Source organism: Cricetulus griseus (genome assembly GCF_003668045.3).
Source record: "Cricetulus griseus strain 17A/GY chromosome 1 unlocalized genomic scaffold, alternate assembly CriGri-PICRH-1.0 chr1_0, whole genome shotgun sequence".
NCBI lineage: Eukaryota > Metazoa > Chordata > Mammalia > Rodentia > Cricetidae > Cricetulus > Cricetulus griseus.
In genome coordinates, this window is record NW_023276806.1 from 144074158 (window position 1) to 144077835 (window position 3678).

Sequence of the window (3678 nt, forward strand, 5' to 3'; positions counted from 1 at the left end):
CTGTTGTGAATCATAATGTAAATATCTGATATGCAGGAGATCTGGTATGCCACCCCTGCAAAAAGGCTGGTTAACCCCCAGGGGTCACGATCCACAGGTTGAGAACCATTCACCTAAAGCACGTCCAGTCCTTCCTTCTTGACTGAACTAAGCAATCCAACCTAAAACAAGGAAGGTCTGGATTTCTCCAGACCATAAAGAGAAAAGAGTTGATTTCTCTGCTCAGGGTTATTTTCAGGATGAGAAATGTTATGTCCTTTGGTATAGTCACAAATTATTTTCAGAGTATGTCCATGACGGTAAAAGACTAAGGAAACGGGGGTCCAAGCCTAGTCTGCAGAGCTCTTGGTGAAAGGCATGGCATTCTATACAGGGGTAGAAACGCCCTCAAGGGAAGTGGAGCACCCCCTACATTTTAAAATAAAAACATGGGTGCATTAACAGTTACAATGAAGATGACACTTTTTGGTGCCAGGATTCAATCCCAGAGGTCTGCCACTCGACCACTTGAGTCCAGCTCAGCCCATAAAGATTCATTAAACTTTCTTACACAGTTGCTGCAAGTCCCTCCCATAATAGATTCAGTTTACCACATTATCAAGCCAGTCACTGTGTCCCCCACACACACCTGAAATCCAGTTTCATTCCTACTGATTTCTTTTTAGAAAAGCATGGTCTTGACCATCAGGTTTTCATAATTATACATTCTGACCCTTTGACTTAAAAAAAGAAAGGAAGGAAGGAAGGAAGGAAGGAAGAAAAGTAAACTTCCGTACAAACTACACATCTATGAAAGAGACCTAAACAAGTAAAAGTAATGTCAGAATTTAATTTCAACCTCTTCAAATACAATGAAAGAGTCAACTTTCTAAGAACACCCTAAGGATAAGGAGTCAATTTTTAGTGTTCGCCCCCCTCCACCACCCTTTTTCTTTTCCAAGATTAGGGCTTACCAGGAAATAGGTTTTTAAAAATAAAGTTTCATGGGGGGGGGCGGAGGTAAGGGGAGGTGGCCTACATTCAGAAATGTCTTAGAATAGGCATAAAAAAACTAATAAATAATCATAAACCAAAATACATTAAAATAAAATTACAGTACATAAATTGCTCCTACAAGGTCCATTACGTTAGACGATCCTTTCAAAGGTTCATAAATAAAGTCGTCTTGACTCAAAATCGCTTCCTGCACGGTGATGAAGATTATGCAGAAAAGAACTGCAAGTCGGGTGATGTCCACAAACTACTCGAGCTGGCACGGGAGGGGGGAGACTGTTGTTTTGGATCCAAGTGAACACAATAGCAATGCATTTGTCCCACTTCCCGAAGTCCTCGAAACCTGGAAAGAAATGACACGAAATGAAATGGGTAGCTCAGAAGTCAAGACCCAGTTCCCTCCCTGCCAGTCCAAAGGATAGAGTGTCCAGAATGGAGACACACGGTCAAGTAGTACGAGGGTATGTGGCACTGACCAGGGGCGATCACGGTGGTGGGAAGGTGGTCCATTCATGGTGCCCAGCTCCCTGGCCGAGTTCCTGTCCTTCCCTCCCCGCATAGCCTATACTAGCTCTAGCTTGCCCATCTTCTTGCCACCTTTCCAGAAACTTGCAAGGGTTTTCATTTTGCCTCGAGAACGCAACCAGTGAACAAGCTTTCTACAATTCCCAACAACCATGCTGACACGTTTCTAGGTGTCCCAAGTTGCCAGGACCTTACCTGGAGTGGCCCTGGGTGCCGCCCTCTTCAGGCAGAGTTGGAGGTGCTGCGGAGAAGCCGGTGGCCGTGCGGCAGCGAGTGAGGAGGCTGGTGCGCGTGCTGGAGTTGGTGTGGATGAGGGTGCGGGTGCGGGTGAGGGTGAGGATGAGGGTGCGCGTGCGGGTGCGGGTGCGGGTAAGAGTGGAGCTGCTGCGGCTGAGGCTTGGGCTGCGGTTGTGGCTGAATCTGTGGTTGAGGCTGGATCTGCGGTTGAGGCTGGATCTGCGGCTGGGACTGGGGCTGCGGCTGGGGCTGGGGCTGGGGCTGGGGGGGCTGGGGCTGGATCTGCTGCGTCTGCGGAGGCTGCTGCTGGACCAGGTGCTGCTGCTTCTGCCGCGTAGATTTGACTGCCAGTATGGCCTGACGATTTTTGTATTGCACCATCTGCAACGTGATCTCCGCGTTCCAGCCCTGGTCCTGGGGGCACCGAAAGTCGATCTCTTTGCCCTCCGCCATCACCACTGTGAAGTACATGTACTTGCCCTTGCGCTCCACACAATCTACAGTCTTCATATTGGAAAAGTGCAATTCCTTGAGCTTGACTGGTGGCTCAAGCCCGGCGACGGTGGGGCCACTAGGTTGGGACGGTTCAGCTGTCCCTTGCCCGGGCTGCTGCTGCTGCTGCTGCTGCTGCTGTTGGAGCTGCTTGGGCGGGATGAGCAGCAGCCCTTCCTCGGTGAGGATGCAGCACTTTTTCTTCCAGAGCTGCAGCAGCCCGTCACTGCGCTTCTCCAGCACTCCTTCCTTCAGTGCCTTGCAGCCGCTGCTCTCCAGCATCCTTCCGGCATAAGGGGTGCTGCTGCTCCGCTCGGCCTTTCGGCTTCCAGACGCCCGGGCTGGGGGCAGCAGCAGCAGCCGCGCGCCGTCCTCACTCCAGCGGCTTCCGCGGCCGCCCGCCCGGAGAGCGCAGAGGAAGCTGACTCGCAGGAGGCAGAGCGGTGGTGGCGGTGGTGGCGGTGGCGGTGGCGGTGGCTGCTCGGGATCCCGGCAGAGGGACAGCCGCGTCCTGACGCGCCACAAGATCCCGGAGCCACGAGCAGGCTGCTCTCTGCCGTCCTCCCGCGAGCGCTCACTGAAGGGCACTGGCCGGGCCCCCTCGCGGCGCTTTTCAATGGGCCACCCTCCCCACCCCCGAGTGACACCCAGCGGAAAAGGCGGCTCCTGGCGCCCGCACCGCGGGGGAAAACCCAGCTCCGAGAGGCGCTCGGCAGCCGGCGTCCGCCTCATTAACTTGGGGCCTTCCCAGAACCCGCCAAGGGCACGCCCCCGCTACGGCTCCGCCCCGGCCGCCCTCGCTCCCCCCACCCCGCGCGCTCTGGCTCCGCCCCCACCCCCGCCGCCCATGGTCTTCGGCGCCAGCTCTGAGCTCCGGAAACGCCTGGCGGCCGGCTCCACACGGTCGGTCGCCCAGGTCTCTGCGACTGCCAAGCAACGAATGCCTACGCCCAGAGGGCACCGAAAGGCCATCCCCACGGCCCCGCCCTTCCCCGGCGAGTGGGCTCTCCGCTGCCCGGCTGTGCCTGGGGAGCCAGCCCTAGGGTTAGCGCCGAGCGGGTTCGGTGGTTTGACTTTCCGAAGCTATATAAACATCTCAGGCAGGGAACAAAGCCCAAGAGTGCTTCGTGTTTTTCTCAGTCACTAAAACAATAACGCTACTGGTTTGATGTAGTGGCAGGGAAAGAAGGGTGGACTCACTCCTCACTCCAGGTATAATCTTTTCCCACCCCCGGGGGCACAGGCAATAGCCAGATTCACCTCCCCGCCCGCGAGCTCAAAGGTTTTTTTTCTTTATGTGCTGTGTGTGTGTGTGTGTGTGTGTGTGTGTGTGTGTGTGTGTGTGTGTGTGTGTGTGCATGCATGCATGTATGTATGTATGTATGTATGTGAGCGCAAGTCAGAAGATCCCTTGGTGCTGGAATTTAGGTT

General features: G+C 54.6%; 1 protein-coding gene across 1 annotated transcript; it reads right to left on the minus strand.

Annotated features, from left to right (window-relative positions):
* Positions 1–809: 809 nt before the first annotated feature.
* Positions 810–2994, minus strand: LOC100761451 (pleckstrin homology-like domain family A member 1). Its single transcript, XM_027392419.2, has 2 exons — positions 1714–2994; positions 810–1336 (listed from the first exon to the last, which is right to left on the minus strand). The coding sequence occupies exon 1, from the start codon at positions 2977–2979 to the stop codon at positions 1741–1743; it is 1239 nt and encodes a 412-aa protein (XP_027248220.1). The 5' UTR covers positions 2980–2994; the 3' UTR covers positions 810–1336; positions 1714–1740.
* Between the last annotated feature and the right edge of the window lie 684 nt (positions 2995–3678).